Below are 15,078 nucleotides of genomic sequence, written 5' to 3'. Positions count from 1 at the left end.
AACGTTGGTGTGATAATCTGACATCTCGCGAGAAAATGCGAGATCACCGAAGCTAGCATGCGCGCTAGCCGGTTTTGTTCTGTCGATTCATATTAATCAGTGTTTATTCTCGCTATGTCCGGAGCAACGAACGTTGAATTTCCAGGGACAAGTCAGACCAGCTCCGTGTTCGCCGCACATCGGAAAAAAGACAGCAGTCCGTCAGTTTGGTTCTGGGAGAGCCCTGACACTTTGGCACAGCTGGAGCTAGTGCGCCAGTGGATCGGGAAGTACTACAAAAAGGTAGTTAGCTTGTAGCTAAAACGCTAGCCACCTCCTTCCTGCGGATTGTAAACAGACATCCCTTAGGGGTTGACGTTTGCATCGACATTTTACAATAAACAAAATTGAAACTGTGCATCTGCACTCAAATCTAATCTAGCATCACCCCAATAGAGTGAGGAATATTTAAGTAATTGTCCACCCGCCTCATATTCATCAAATGTCTTTTGTGTAGTTTGTGTTGGTGGATGCTCCATCATGTCAGTCACTGGCTGTCGTGACGCTGCAGTTCCTCCAGTTTCAAGAAGATGCATTTGGCAGACGAGTTTCAAAACCAGCCCGCAACAAACTACCCGTGAGACTCTTACCTTTTTTTTTGTTTTTTTTACCCATGTATAAGAAATTTGAATCTACATTAGAAAAATATGACAATGAAAGATGCCAAGAAAAGTACAACGTTGAAATGCATATTTAACTTTTTAGGCACAGTGTTTCATGGACCTGCGGCCAGGAGGTGGACTCTGTCATATCCTCGGTTCTGCATTTGAGTTCAAAGCTGTGCAAGGCTGGTGAGTGTGCAACAAACTGTCTTTGCTAATGTGTGATAAGCAATTACTGGACTTTCATTCTCTGTTTTCACAGGAGAAGGTTTGACTTGCAAAATCCATCAAGGACTGAAAGGAATGTTGAAATGTTTGATGTGATGGAAAGAGCACTATTACAGGTAATGACAGACGTGCATGGAAATATCCTAAAAAAGAACATTTATGTGAATGTTTTGTTTTACGTGTGTGTCAACAGCACAACTGCATGTCACAGCCAGTGGTTTATCTGGATCCTTCACTGGATCCGGAGCTGGCTAGCAGAATTAGTGGTGTTGTTACAAAGCACCAGGTAAAGTGTTTTGAACAATGTCAGGATTTTCTTTGGCCATCTGTGTGATAATCTTGTACGGACTCAATTGTGCTCACTTTTATCCATGTAGGGCACACTTAGTGTGGATAGAAGCCTGGCTACTCACCACATATATCCAATGCCCTCATCCACAGAGGAAGGTGGGTAACAATATTTGTTTGCAATGTATGCTTCACAGTGAGGATGGAATTTTATTGTAAATATTTGCATTCCAGAGGAATGGATTCGGCCTGTCATGCAAAAACAAAGCCATATCCTGGTGCATTGGGGCATGCACCCTGACAGGTATTGGGGCACACGTGAACATGCATTCGATTGACAAACAAAACATTCACTGTTAGCTTTTTTTTTTCCTTTTTAGTTATGACAGCTGGTTGCCATCGAGTGATGTCAGTGGAGATGTTGAGGAGCCTCCACATCCAGAGAAACCTTGGAGGGTGAGCACACTTGCCAGATTTTCCAAATGTATGCCCGGTTTGCACCAAGCAGTGCAGTTCCGAATTGAAAACTCACCACGGCTCTTTTAGTTGTAGTTGCATATTCACAGTTGAAGCTGCGGTAGATGCTGACATTTTTCCAAATTCATTGATATGCACTATGCAGTATTTAATGCAATTGTGATGTCACCCACAATTTACATCATATTATATTGTTATCCTGCTTACCTGCACAATAAGCAACATCAATAAAGACAGCGTCACAAAGAGAAAATATTAGAAAGCATAGTTCGTATAGTCTGGGATTCCATGTTTATGCTGATGCCTCAATGTTTATTTTATTTTTATTTTTTATTTTTTTTGACACACCCAAACATTTCTTCAAAAACTGCTGATAAATAATCAGTTTTCCATGAAAAACGTGAGGTAAATGTGGGGAAAAAAATTTCTAGAAAAAAATGTAAAAAAAAATCACAGCATTGAAAAAAAATAGAAGAAAAAAAATCTGCAAATAAGCCAATTTGCGATAGGCCTAACAGCGAATTTGCATCAACTGTAGTTTTATGTTGTAATATCACTCTTCGCCACTAGATGGCAGACATGACATTCTTGCACTGTTTTTTGTTTTGTTTATATACTCTACTGTACTACATAATCATCATTTGGAATGAATACACGACAAACATCGTACCTCTAATATAAAAACTTTGAGTTCATTTTTTTTGTGGGGAAAAAATGCACAAAATTAATTTTCAAACTTGTTGGTGAATGATATAATGAGTGTTCTAATTATTCATAAATGGTGTGTGCTGCAGGTCCACGCTGGTTTTGTTCTGGACACGGACGCTTTCAATGAATGGATGAACGAAGAAGACTATTGCGTGAATGAAGGGAACTTGCCGGTCATTTTTCGACAGCGCATACAGCTACGAGAAGACCAGGTTTGTTTTATTACACCGGTTTGCCGTGAAAGAAAAAAAGTTCTCGATGGACTTACTGTTCTCCACGTATGTGTCAGGACGTGAAGTCCACTCCCTTCAAAAAGAGAAGACGCTCTCCGTCTCCATTGTCCTCTGAAGCTAGGAAGAAAGGGAAGAAAGGGTACATGAATTTTAGCTGTAATCCTGTATGGCAGTGTTGTGTACTTTAATGATGAACTTGTGGATGTTTACATGAAGGCGGCGACGTGCCCAGCAGGAGGAAGAGACAGAGGAAGACTTGACCAAAGAAATGGAGGACCCCACTCCTGTTCCAAACATGGAGGAGATCATATTACCCAAGATTGGTAAAATACAGCATGTTTTGCGTACATATTGGAAAAAAAAAGAATTAAATCCAATGTCCAGAAGCATAAAAAAAATAAATACAATTAACATTGTTGCTCATGCTTTATTTTACATACATTATGCAAACGTATTTTAAGCAATAATGAATGATAATGATAAAAATTTGTGGGCACTGGTGGCAAGTTGTAATTTACAATCAACAAAATGTCCTGGAGTCCACAGGTAGAAAAGAAAAAAAAAACGGTTACTGTTACCAACGTCCAACATGAAACGCTAATCCCACCCAGTGGCAGAAAATTAGCTCAACAAAAATGTACACGCTCCTTTTGAATGTTTAGTATATATTTTTAACTTCAAATAACAATGAATTACTTCCTATAAAATTACTGTATCAAGTATGGAAAAAATTGAAAAAATATTTTGTTGTACATTTAGAACAGAAATTTAAGATTTTTTTTTTTAATTAAGCAGTTAAAAATGACTGCAATACCTGCAGAAACCCTGAACTAAGAAGACAATTCACATTACTATTTACTGCTTATGTAATTGCATTTTAAATATTTTTTTGTTATCACTGAAGTCATTATATTATAAACAGAGCTAGCAATCCATTGTGTATTATCATATTTGTGAAGTAATTTGTTTTATTTTGTAATTGATTGTATTGTTATTCTGTCCTTTGCAGTCAACTTTAAAAAGGACAGTGAGAACGCGCCTGTCAAAGGAGGCATCATGGCTGACCTGGGTAAATGTGCCACTTATGATAAATAAATTACTGAATAGATAGATTTTTATTTACAGTGGAATATTACCATGAGTTTTGCAATTGCTCTCAAGAATTGTTTCAAAAATGTTTTGTGTTTGCACCATACATATAATCTTCTGCCCTATTTCTCTCTTAGATGACCAGGAAGATGATTTTCCAGGAAGGGTAATCATAATTGCCATTAAAATACAAATAGATTTTTTTTTTTTTTCTGTGCAAGCACAAATATCGATATAAGATGTTATCATAATGTTTTTGCGTGTGGATTGTAAACCAGGAGGATGAGGAGGGAAGAGTGGAAATTCCTCGTCTATTAGAGGGAGAGGACAACATCACTGAACAAACGCATCACATCATCATACCAAGTTACACATCTTGGTTCAATAACAACAGGTGATGAAATATGGAGAATATATTATTTGTTTGATTAGGGATTGACTTGCACATTTTACTATATTTACTTGGGATGTAACGATAGCCAAACATCACGATATGAAGCTCACGATATGATAATTATCACGATATTGTGTGGAGGTTGGCGATATTTAAAAAAGGTCACATTATTGTTAAAAAAACAAAAAACAAAACACATAAACCACCTACAATTTCAATAACAATATTGAGGCACTGCTGTCGACTGATGACATCACCTGTGCTGAGGAAGTAAGTGACCAATTATGGCTCAGTTTACTGACCAAACCCAGAAAACAGGTGAGCCATGATTGGCTGTTACCTACTTCTTCCGCACAGGTGACATCATCAGTCGACAGCAAGTAGAAAAAAATACTTCAAAGGTATTTAACTCATTCACTGCCAGTCATTATAGAAAATTTTTACATTTCCAATACTCACGTGATATTCAATAATTATATATAAACCGAATCTACCAAATAACAGAATAGACTCCCTACTTTTTGTCCCGTCCCGTTCTTTTATAATTGACAGCAGAAAAATGTAGGTTTGCCAAAATACAGCCATTTCTCCCATGGACTCTGAAACTGTGTTTATTTCCTATAAAATGGGGCTATGATGTCATCTACTGGTGGTTGGGCATCAGTAAAGTTGTTTCCAAGTTTGATATTTACAGTGGAGCATGCTCAGATTTGCCCCCATTTAGCACCGCTCTAAAAAATACAATTGACAAGTATACTTGTCAAAGGCAGTGAATGAGTTAATTGTACATGAAAAATAATGAAGTTATCAAATTCATTCTGGACAATATGTTAACTTTTCACTTCTGAAAATTGTTCAATGTGTCAATTATTCCTTTAAACATAGAAGGGCAAAACATCACTCATGAAAATTAAATTGCACTAAAAAAAAAAAAAAAATTGCCACCAGAGGGTGCTAGAACGGCACAAATGGAAATCAACCGGACTTTAACAGATGTGTTCCTTTTAAATATTGTGAACATGACGACGATATTGTGGCAGTTTTAATATCACGATATCACCCTTATCGTTACATCCCTAATATTTACTAATCTTTTTTTGGGTCAGCATCCACTCAATAGAGAAACGCGCCCTCCATGAATTCTTCAATGGAAAGAACAAGTCAAAATCACCGGAAGTGTGAGTGGCGTACATTGACTGAACTGTCACACTGTAAAAAATAAGTAAATAATCAGAAAGTTGTTGTTTTTTTGTACATGACAGCTACTTGGCCTACCGTAATTTCATGGTCGACACATACCGGCTCAACCCCCAGGAATACCTCAGTTCAACATCCTGCCGGCGCAATCTTACTGGAGATGTTTGTTCCATCTTAAGGTGTACATTATTGTGTTCATACAATACCGAATGTGTATGCGCATACATAAAAATGATTGCGGTGATCATTGTGTTCAGGGTGCATGCCTTTTTAGAGCAATGGGGCTTGGTTAACTACCAGGTGGACGCGGAGAGCAGGCCGCTCCCCATGGGGCCTCCGCCTACTCCTCATTTTAACGTACTGGCAGACACACCCACTGGGCTGGCCCCGTTGCAACATAAACCGCTGCAGGTACACGCTAAAATCATAAAGTACAGCATATCTGGGATGTCAATGCACATTTTCTAATGTTACAACTAGCACAACTAGGGATGCACGATAATACTATTTAACCAATACCGATAAACAAATAATTTAGAAAGTGGCGATGTCGATAACCGATAAGTAAGCCGATAATTGTTTTGTAAAATTAACTTAAATGCATATATACTTTCGAGTCCTTCCATAAGTCGAATGATTGCAAACTTGACCACACGTACTCAGCAATCTTCCACTCAACACCGTGTTCCAACTATGTTTTGCATTTGCGTTTTTAGGGTTGGAACACCCATGGAACTAGGGCCGTCAAAACCAAATAAAAAGAGAGGGCGAGGAGAGGATTTTATTGATAATCTCTGATTCATAGGCAAGCAGTAACTCATTTTGATTTTGCCAAAACAAAACGGTTATGCTTTAAAAATGCAACAAAAAAACTGCGAGGGTAACATTTTGTGGAGACACAGTAAAGAAAGCAATTGCCGCTAATTATCGGTCACTGACATTATCGTGCATCCCTAAGTACAACCCTAACTATCTTTGATCCCGCAGTTGCCAATATTACATTTCCTCGATCAATTTTAATGGTCTCTACTCACTGTTGCAGGTGACAGCATCGCAACACATGCTGTGCTTCCCGGAAAGGAGCCGAGAGAAGCCTTTGGATTGCCAGAATTTCGGCTTGCGCATGGATGTTTACGCCAAGAAACACCCAAAGGTCTCAGCAGAAACCAATGATGTATTTTATTTATCTCTTTTCAACATCTGATGTTTGTTCTTTTGCATTTTAGACAAAGGGCGCTTGTGCGGGGCGGGAATGGACAGAGCAGGAGACGCTTTTGTTGTTAGAGGTAAGATTTCAATCCATTTTTGTGATTCATAACACAACAGTCCCATATACTGTATGTGGTTCAACTTTTTTTTTTTCTCAGGCCTTGGAGGTGTATCGAGACGACTGGAATAAAGTATCCGAGCACGTCGGCTCCAGAACGCAGGACGACTGCATCCTCCACTTCCTGCGCCTTCCCATAGAGGATCCGTATCTGGAGGATTCGTCGGCCTCCCTTGGCCCGCTGGCGTACCAGCCCGTGCCCTTCAGCCAATCCGAGAACCCCGTGATGAGCACTGTGGCCTTCCTGGCCTCCGTGGTGGATCCACGGGTCGCGTCAGCTGCCGCCAAGGCTGCGCTGGGTGAGACGATGAGGAAAAACGCTTCAAACTTGGTACGCTGTGTCTAAAAAGATTGAATTTGTGTGCAGAGGAATTTTCGCAAGTCCAGGAAGAGTCTTTGAATGGAATAACCTGCAACCAAATGAAATTAACCGGTGAGACTGACGTACAATTGAACCAAGTACATAGATATCTTATGTAACAAATTCATTTTCACCCCGCAGACTCGATGGATGCTTCACAAATGCAGATGAACACCAGTTCCCATCAGGTAGTTGACCAGCAATGTTGGTTTGTTTTACCTCCTGATGTTGATCCTCTTCGTTCCTCGTGCAGGTTGCCGTCGATGCCGACGGGCTCCTGGTTGACTCTGTGGTGCCCAAAGTGGAAGGAGTCAAAAGAGAGAATGCAGAAGAAAGCGACAGAATTCACATCGGTACGAACTTGAAAGAGATTTTAATCAAAGATTTGTACTAGAGAGTCACGCTTTTCCAGGCACAGGTACTGAGGACGATGGCGTGCAGCGCCAGGAGGGAGAAGGGGACGATGGGAGAGCAGTGATGGAGCTGGATCTTGTCGAGAGCACTGTTACCACCGCAGCAGCGGCCGCTTTGGCCTCTGCTGCTACTAAGGCCAAGGTAAACATTGGCTGGTCAGTCTCTTAGCAACTAAGGCATTATATGTGCAATATTTTATTCTTAAGTATTTTTAAGAAGTTTAAATAGCCCAGAATTATTACAGTGTTGACTCGTTTATCGCGGGTGTTACGTTCCAAAAACTACTCTAGATAATGGAAATCCTCGTTAATTTAAAAAAAAAAAAAAAAAAATCCTGTTAATATCTTTTTTCGTTTAGGTATGATTTTTACTTTATTATAAAAGCTTTTTCATTCATCATATATGTTCTTTTTTTTCCATTTACATTTTTTCAATTAAGTGTTTATTTTTTCATTTACTTATACAGCACAGTACATATTTGTTCATTTGTTTTGGTGTGATTTTTAGGTTATTATGAATGCTTGTTCATTCATCTGTTTTTTTTCCCATTTACAGTCTTTTTTTTTTTTTCCCATTAAAAGTATATATATTTTTTATTTAATTATACAGCAAAGTACTTTGTTTTGTCATTTATTATGGTTTTTCGTCTTGGTATGATTTTTACTTTATTATAAATGCTTTTTAATTCATCATATATGTTCCGTTTTCATTTACATTCTTTTTTTTCCCCATTAAAAGCATATTTTTTAATTTACTTATACAGTACAGCATTTTATTTTTTTTTATTCATCGTAAAATTTTTTTTTTTTGGTATGAGTTAGTTTATTATGTATGCTTTTTCATTCATCATTAGTATTTTTTCCATTAAAAGTGTTTTTATAAAAAAAAAAAAAAAAAAAAAATTACTTATTATACAGCACAGTATATAGTTTCTATCTCCGGAATGCAATGTCGTGGACAGACACAGTTGGAAAGGTCTTGCCGAGACGAATCCACGGATGTCCGTATGTCCCCGGTCGGACGTAGGGTTCGAGAGATACGGCCGCGCAAAGACCAGAAAAAATAAACCAAAAAGCACCCCAAAAAGCTGTAAAAAAATTCACAAAACAGCGAGGCCGTGAAAGATGAACCCGCGATAAACGAGGGAACACTATATTTCTATCTATTAATAATGTGTTTTACGCATGCATGGGACACATTGGCAAAATCATGAGCGTGTCTAACCTGGTCTTTCGCACAGCACTTGGCAGCAGTCGAGGAGAGGAAGATCAAATCTCTCGTGGCTTTGCTGGTGGAGACCCAAATGAAGAAGCTTGAGATCAAACTGAGGCACTTTGAAGAACTGGAGACCATCATGGACCGCGAGAAAGAGGCTGTGAGCGAATTAGGAATTTGCCAAGTTTTTTTTTTTTTTTTTTTTTTTTTAAATATTCGTATTCATAATATGTTCTTGTTCTGCAGTTGGAGCAGCAGCGGCAGCAGCTTCTCACCGAGAGGCAGTCCTTCCATACCGAGCAGCTCAAACAAGCCGAGATGAAGATTCAGCAGCAGGGCCAGCCGGGATTCACAATGCAGCATTCAGGTTCGAACAGCGGTGGCGGTCAACGTACAGTATATCCTACACATCTGTTTAAACCAGGGGTGTAAAACATACGGCCCACGGGCCGGATCAGGCCCGCAAAGGAAGCATTTGTAATGTCGGACCAATTAATCAGCTGGCCACAATTAAAACATATAAATTTATAATTTACACATATACACACATATATACATATATATATATATATATACATATATATACATACATATATACACACACACACACACACATATATATATATATATATATATATATATATATATTTTATTTTATTTTTTTTTCCTGATGAGAGACTAATCTTTCTGTTGGTAGGTTCCATGTTTTTATAACAATAGAACACAATATTCTGTCGGCCTTGCAAAAATCAGTCAAAATCCATGAAAACAGCGGGGAGCGAAGGGGAATGCTTCAGTGAAAATGGTGTCGCGTTCATGTTATTTTTTGGAACGGTATGATTACAGTTTAGCTCCGTAATTTAGGGTTAGCCCACAAATAGTGAAAATCTGCGTATAATTGACGGGAAAAGTTATATACTATACAATTATTTTACCGATCCGGCCCACTTGGTAATATATTTTCGGCCATGCGGCCCCTGAGCTAATAATGAGTTTGACACCCCTGGTTTAAACAGATGCCATTTGTCGCCTTCATAGGTCAGTCCACGGCCAACCGGATGACTCCGAGTGGAGGACAAATGCAGGCGATGGGCCCCCGCCTCCCCGGAGCACCCAATGGCATGTGTGAGCATTCGTGACTACGTGCCGCGGGTTCTTAACCGCTGTTCCTCCAGCGCACTTGAACCGCTTCTTTCGCCGTTTATACAGATCCGTCCTCGCAGCCCGACGGCACGGCAGCAGCTCAGCCCAGTCTACCGGCATCGAGTCACAGCTGAACGGACGTGTTTGTTTGTGGAGTTTCTCATCCAGATGAATTGAAATGTCTGTGAAATACAGTGCCTTGCGAAAGTGTTAGCACCCCTTGAATTATTTTATTTTTTTAATTTTTTATTTTTGCCACGTTTCAGGCTTCAAACAAAGATTTTTTTTTTTGTGATGAATTAACAAGAATGGAATGAAAATTATAAAGCTATTTAGTTTGCTCCCCAATATTTTATTAACATACCCCTGAAATCATCACAGAGCAAGAGCATTTATATGAGACTAGATTACAACACACAGGTACACTCTTATTTATCATCATTATTCATTTTAGGTTAAAAAATCATCAGGGAACTTCTGCTGTCAGTTGGCTGCACTGAGAGAAAAGGGGTTGAATCATTTCAAAGTCTACTTTTCAGTTATTTTATTGTAAAAAAATAATAAAAATATTGTATACATTGCACTCCACCTAACAATTGTGTCCCATTTGGTGAAAAATGGGGGGGAAGATCCGTTTGTTTTATATCTGTTTTTGAAGCCTTAAATGCAGCAAAATATAAAGTTCAAGTGGAGTTAATACTTTCACAAAGGCACTGCGTTTGTGTTTACCAGTTGAGGAAGTGAGATTTATCTCGACTCATAAAAGTTGTTTTATAAGTTACAAGCTCGTCTTCCTGTCTGAATCACAGAAAAAGGCTGAGAGGCGTTTTTTTTTTTTTATTATGTTTTTATTGGTCTTGTTCTGACTTGTCACATCACCCTCCATGCAGTCACACTGTTCACCAATTGACAATAGCTTTGAAAGCAGGAAAAACAACCTAATCTAATCTTGAATTGCTACAAAAGCGAAAGTAAAGTAGTTGCGTGCCATTTTTGTTCCACTGCATTGTCTTGAGGGGAGTTTCCCAAATTGTCAGCATTCCCTTCTTGTTGTCGGCCGAGGGAACCCTGTTGACATCCAGTTAAAAACAAAAACAAACAAAAAACATTTTGTCATTTAAAATATACAACTTATGGAAAAAAAAGCCAGAGAATTTAAAGCTCATGAACATAAAGTAATTATTTACCTGCAAGATGTCATGGTGACTCTCAGGCCATCTTTTTTTGTGCTCTTTCTGAAACAAGCAAAAACAACAAAAGGTGATTAAAAAATATATATATTTCATCGAAAGAGATGTTGGAATTTGGATTAATGTTAAATCACATACTGTGGTAGAGGAAGATGCCTAATCCGATCAGAGCACCAGCAACCAGTATGAATGCAGTTGCAGGTGGAAACGACAAACTGCCAATGGTTGTATTAAAGGCAACCCTAAATACAATAAATACAATTAGTGGCAGTGATTACTATATTAATATTTAAACGTAGTATTTCTGTACTTACGATATCAGAGCCATCTTGGGAGTTCAGGAATGTACCCACGCAGATGTTTGATCGAATGAAAAGCTTTACTTTCTGCTTGTGTTCCAAGTGCAGCTGACTGTTTCCTGCTTTACGGTTTGTCTTAGGGTGGTTTGCAAACTTCGTGGAGGCGGTGCCAGATTCAAACCAGAAATGTCTTAACTGATACCGCAGTGCACTTTAGACAGTCTTTATTGTCATTTTGTACTAAATATACAGAATTAAATGTCACTTCACGGCTTAAGCAGACAAAACAAACAGCAAAATTAAGTATTGTAGGAAAAACAGCAACAACCGAAAGCAGCTGAAAATGCTGAAGTTGAATATCATGAAGGATAAAATAGAAAATCAGAATTTAACATCAATAAGATGTATTATTATAAAGTGTCTACCTAAAAGTGTACTTAAAGTAACAGCAGCAGTTATGACTAACTTAGAATGTACTAAACACTTGCTTTTATTACAACCACAAAAACGTCAAGCAATATTTTTATGACCTTTTAAGCCCTAAATGTTGCACTTAGGCAACATAGATGACCCAACTGCAGGAAGGCAGGGTGTCTTCAAAACCAAATTATTTTCCAAAAGAACAAAACAAACAAGGTTACTTGGATGATTAAAATCACTGAATTAACAAAAGTCCAAAATAGCAAGATTCTAAGTAATAAGAAGACTTATTATAAATATTTGTTTTTCTGTTTTTCTAAATATTTTTTAACTTTGTGAATGTTTTTTTAAAGACAGAAAAAAACATTTTTAAATTCCACCCCCACTATATATTTTCTGTTTCCCTGAATATTTTTTTCATGTCTTTGTGAATATATTGTAATGACAGAAAAAATATTCCAAAACATTTTTTACCCCCCTCAAAAAAAAAAAATCTATTAAACAGGAAAAAAATATTCCATAAAAGAGAAAAAAATATTAAAAACATTTTTAAATAAAATATGAACGAAACGCATATTGCAATAATGACAACAGATAATGTACGTTCAGATTTGGACAAAGTTGAATTTCAAATCTCTCACAGACTCCAACAAGCTAGCTTGAAATGTAGAATCACAATCATGGCATGTCTTACTAAGTACCAAAGTACCAAGTTGACAAAAGTGAAAGAAAAATAGCTGAGCGCCGTCTTGTAACAATAGAGGGAACTCTGTCCTAACATGAACATTTTACATAACACAAGTAGCCTAATAAAAAAATATATATTGATGACAAAACATAACTTGGTTCACAGACTATGACTGAAAAACACTTTCATATGTGAGTGGCATATTTGTATTGTTTTTGTTCATATATGAAGTTAGTTTGCAAGATTTCCAACACAAGAGGAAAGCTAGAGTCAAATTTTATGTTTATGGCATGAGCCTACTTTAAGTATAAGTTTTGTATTGAATCTTATCATAGACCTTAACGTTTATGGTATTTTTATTATCCATTAGTCTTGGTTTCTGTGTGTCTTATCGTTGGACTGTTTCTTACAAGCATTTCCTCAAACAAGTCAAGCAACAAAAGTAGGTCAAAGTAGTCAGTTGAGGGAGATATTTTAGTTTGGATTCATATTTTGGTAGATGTATAATCCTCCGATCAGCAGCAGTAGCAATGATGGCTAAAAGATAATCCTGAAAAAAAATACAATCTATTAGTGGCTGTTCAAAATGGCCCGATTGTCCTCTTTCAACTCCAAACAATGTACAGTCTCAAAGACAATATTATTATTACTATTATTATTATTATTATTATTATTATGGAACATAAAGCAGGATTATTTCTTCCTAGTGACCTTTAAAAACAACCTTATACCACTGATTTCTGTTTTATAGGTCATTCTCATATCCTATATTTGGACATACTTTTTCCATGGTGTTAAGTAGGGATGTCCGATACCACTTTATTTTTCATACCAATGAGAGTATTCTACTGTTTTCTTTTGTTTTTTTAATCAGATCAATTTTGGACATCCTGCCCACCCCTTACTGTTCATCACGGGAACAGGATGATATACCCAACATAGCCTGGCATCAAATGAGATGTATTAGAAGTTCCTTTCTCGTTCTCAGTTGGATCCATCTGGTCAACCAGCATGATAGAAACACAAAATATTAGAGGACAAAAAAACCGGGTGGAAAATGTTGCTAATATAGGATGACTGCGCTTGTGTGCATTCGCCTTTTCTGTGTGTAAATGTGTGTGTGTGTGGCGGAAGCAATTTTGTTCTGCTCTGCTTGGCAGAGCATCAAGTGAGCATTTTTTTTTCTCTTTCACAGGCGCCACTCTGCGGCTTCGCTTGCCCGTATCTGAATGCCATATCTCTCCTTTTGCCAGGCTCTCGTCATGAAATGGAAGAGTTACCCGTCGTGTTTCGACTCAAGTGCGTTTGATAGCAATTGATGGTGAAAAGTGGGCCACTCCACTCCGAGGCGTTCGGATCAATTGCTTCCCAATTAGGGAATTGGATTGCAATTTGTTCATTTGGAAGAGGGAGAAACAAATTTGACTCGTACCTATTATAGGTCTGCGGCTATTTTCAACATTCTGTGTCTAATTTTCTGCAGTATAATCAAATGCAACTATTATGCAGCACTGTGATGGTGATTTTGATGTGTGTGCATGTGGAAATTTGGTGGTTTATAAACTGCTTGATTACAATGTAAGCATGTAAATGTCAAACAATAGATAAGCCGAATTTGGCTCTTGAGTTTGACAACTGATTTAAAGCAGTGCTTTTCAAAATGTCACTACTTGTGCATGAGCTCCCTCTAGTGGTAGAAGTAAAAATATCTGAAATTCAAACGAAAAAATAAAATAAAAAATCCAATAAAGAATGTTTAAGTTCGGTTGTATTTACCTTTCAAATACATCTGAATTTAATTGTTAAGAAAATGTTAAATTGGATGGATGGATATATTTGAATTTAATCTTTAAGTACAGGTTTTTATTTTCCGATATTTAAATGCCGTGTTAACGTGGAAATTGTGCTTAAGTTGCGACACTTTATGAATTATTATTATTCATAAACACATTGGCTTATTACACTACACTGCTATCCTATTGTGGGGGTAGTCAGAGAGCAAATTATTTTTTGAGGTGGTCCATAAAGTATGCACACAAAGTATAGCTTTATCATACAGATGTTGAATTCTCTTCATGACTTGGTAAGTCTTGTGTATTGCATTCACTTGAATAAAAATCTGGGTTTTTTTTTCTATTTTTGGGGGAGGCTTTGTTTTTTTTATTGTTTTGTTTATGTTTTAAAATTATTTTTTTTCATGGAATACGTTTTATTTCAAGGAATTTTTTTTTTTGCTTTTCTTAATATTTTTTGCTTGTTTTTCTTTGGAATAATAAATTCCTGGTTTTCATATTTTTTTCTGATTTATTCGTTTTATGAGTATTTTTTTTCTATTTTTTTATTTTCCCCCTTTTTGGATTTTTTTTTTCTGATTGCCTGAGTGAATTTTTATGACAGAAAAAAATATTTTAAAAACCCTGTTTTTGTCCCTACACCCCACCCCTAAAAAAAAAACCCCAAAAAAAACAAAAAAAAAACAACCAAATGTAATGCAATACACGTCCAAACATGTAAGAATGTAAAATTGTTACATTGTTCTGTTTATTTCTACTGTTAATTTAAAAAAAAAAACAGGTATTCTTGTAATAGTTTTATGATGACCACAGTTGAAGCCTAGAACCAACGAATTAACAGACTCGCATTATTTCCAATCGCAAAATGAGGCTTCAGAAAATGCAACTTGGAAGTCAACAAATGGAGCAGAATTGATGATATATTGATTTCTATTTTTCAGCATACTTTATGTATTTTTGGAAAAAAAATGTG

At 37.1% G+C, this 15,078-nt stretch overlaps 2 protein-coding genes across 5 annotated transcripts in view; one reads left to right on the top strand and one right to left on the bottom strand.

Annotated features, from left to right (window-relative positions):
* aste1b (asteroid structure-specific endonuclease 1b) overlaps nucleotides 1-15,078 on the bottom strand; it is a 57,037-nt gene that overhangs the window by 7,604 nt on the left and 34,355 nt on the right. For all 3 annotated transcript variants that reach the window (XM_077508057.1, XM_077508059.1, XM_077508058.1), the window contains exons 4-5: nucleotides 2,786-2,859; nucleotides 2,611-2,692 (exon numbers count right to left, since the gene is read on the bottom strand). The gene's annotated coding sequence lies outside the window, so the exon portion shown is untranslated. The remainder of the gene's footprint in view (nucleotides 1-2,610; nucleotides 2,693-2,785; nucleotides 2,860-15,078) is intronic.
* On the top strand, nucleotides 25-10,782 carry smarcc1b (SWI/SNF related BAF chromatin remodeling complex subunit C1b). 2 transcript variants are annotated; one of them, XM_077508056.1, is made up of 28 exons: nucleotides 25-282; nucleotides 497-616; nucleotides 745-830; nucleotides 904-985; nucleotides 1,063-1,155; nucleotides 1,247-1,316; nucleotides 1,392-1,461; nucleotides 1,538-1,613; nucleotides 2,429-2,554; nucleotides 2,632-2,714; nucleotides 2,792-2,898; nucleotides 3,585-3,644; nucleotides 3,802-3,830; nucleotides 3,943-4,058; nucleotides 5,165-5,236; nucleotides 5,321-5,434; nucleotides 5,513-5,666; nucleotides 6,298-6,408; nucleotides 6,482-6,541; nucleotides 6,623-6,881; nucleotides 6,950-7,015; nucleotides 7,085-7,131; nucleotides 7,197-7,296; nucleotides 7,356-7,498; nucleotides 8,598-8,732; nucleotides 8,819-8,939; nucleotides 9,611-9,691; nucleotides 9,782-10,782. In XM_077508056.1, the coding sequence occupies exons 1-28, from the start codon at nucleotides 115-117 to the stop codon at nucleotides 9,847-9,849; spliced, it is 2,817 nt and encodes a 938-aa protein (XP_077364182.1). In that variant the 5' UTR covers nucleotides 25-114; the 3' UTR covers nucleotides 9,850-10,782. The 2 variants fall into 2 exon arrangements, with proteins under 2 accessions (XP_077364182.1, XP_077364181.1); XM_077508055.1 differs by having other exon boundaries at nucleotides 9,611-9,697.

This window comes from Festucalex cinctus, chromosome 19 (genome assembly GCF_051991245.1).
Source record: "Festucalex cinctus isolate MCC-2025b chromosome 19, RoL_Fcin_1.0, whole genome shotgun sequence".
Classification (NCBI taxonomy): domain Eukaryota; kingdom Metazoa; phylum Chordata; class Actinopteri; order Syngnathiformes; family Syngnathidae; genus Festucalex; species Festucalex cinctus.
Note: the sequence above shows the minus strand (reverse complement) of the source record. Positions and strands in the feature narration are given on the sequence as shown.